General features: G+C 44.4%; 1 protein-coding gene across 1 annotated transcript in view; it reads right to left on the minus strand.

The window, feature by feature from the left end:
• The window catches only part of Krt20 (keratin 20), a 4223-nt gene extending 3689 nt beyond the window's left edge, over positions 1–534 (minus strand). Inside the window, exon 1 of the mRNA XM_028784277.1 lies at positions 373–534. Coding sequence (XP_028640110.1) covers positions 373–510 — 138 coding nt within the window. The 5' untranslated portion in view covers positions 511–534. The remainder of the gene's footprint in view (positions 1–372) is intronic.
• Positions 535–973: the final 439 nt, after the last annotated feature.

Below are 973 nucleotides of genomic sequence, written 5' to 3' on the forward strand. Positions count from 1 at the left end.
CACCACCACCATCATTACCACCATCACAACCACCACCACCACCATCACAACCACCACCACCACCATCATTACCACCATCACAACCACCACCACCACTATGACACCACCAACACCACTATGTCTTCCTCCTCCTCCTCTTCCTCCTCTTCTTCCTCCTATTTCTCCTCCTCTTTCTCCTCTTCTTCCTCCTATTCCTATTCCTCCTCCTCCTCCTCCTCCTCCTCCTCCTCCTCCTCCTCCTCCTCCTCCTCCTCCTTCTTCTTCTTCTTCTTCTTCTTCTTCTTCTTCTTCTTCTTCTTCTTCCTGTTTCTCCTCCTCTCACTTATATTACTGGTGCTGTCTTGTCCTATACCATCCCTGCATATTTCTTACCTCTTGATGTTCTTTTTTGAGGAGGGCCAGGTCCTTGTTCAGTTCTTCAATCTGGATTTCCAAGTCTGTCTTTTGAAGGATCAGATCATCATAAACCTTGCTCAGGCCTTGGAGATCAGCTTCCACAGTTACACGCATCCCCCTCTCAGTCTCAAACCTGGAAATGAATCAAGATGCAGACATACTCAAGTCTTCTAAAGTCAGTGTCGATGAGATAATTTAACATAACGAGGTAGACAATTCATGTACTTTATAGCAAATTCCTTCACACATTTGTGAAAAATGAATAAGAATCTGGGAACCAGATCATTTGTTCTGTAATACAACTTGTCACTGGGGCTGGAGAGATCCCTTTGTTCTTAAGAACATTGGCTGCTCTTGCAAAGGACTCTGGTTCAATTCCCAGCATCCATATGATGGCTCACATTCATCTCTGTAAGTCCAGTTCCAGGGGATCTGCCTTCTTCTGGTCTTCTGGTCTTTGTGGGCACCAGGCACACACATGGTGTACAGACATACATACAGGCAAAAATGTTCATACGCATATTACACACATACACATATACACATGTATATAAAATTTCTGTCCCTTTGCAGTAAC

This window comes from Grammomys surdaster, unplaced genomic scaffold (genome assembly GCF_004785775.1).
Source record: "Grammomys surdaster isolate TR1022 unplaced genomic scaffold, NIH_TR_1.0 119830, whole genome shotgun sequence".
NCBI lineage: Eukaryota > Metazoa > Chordata > Mammalia > Rodentia > Muridae > Grammomys > Grammomys surdaster.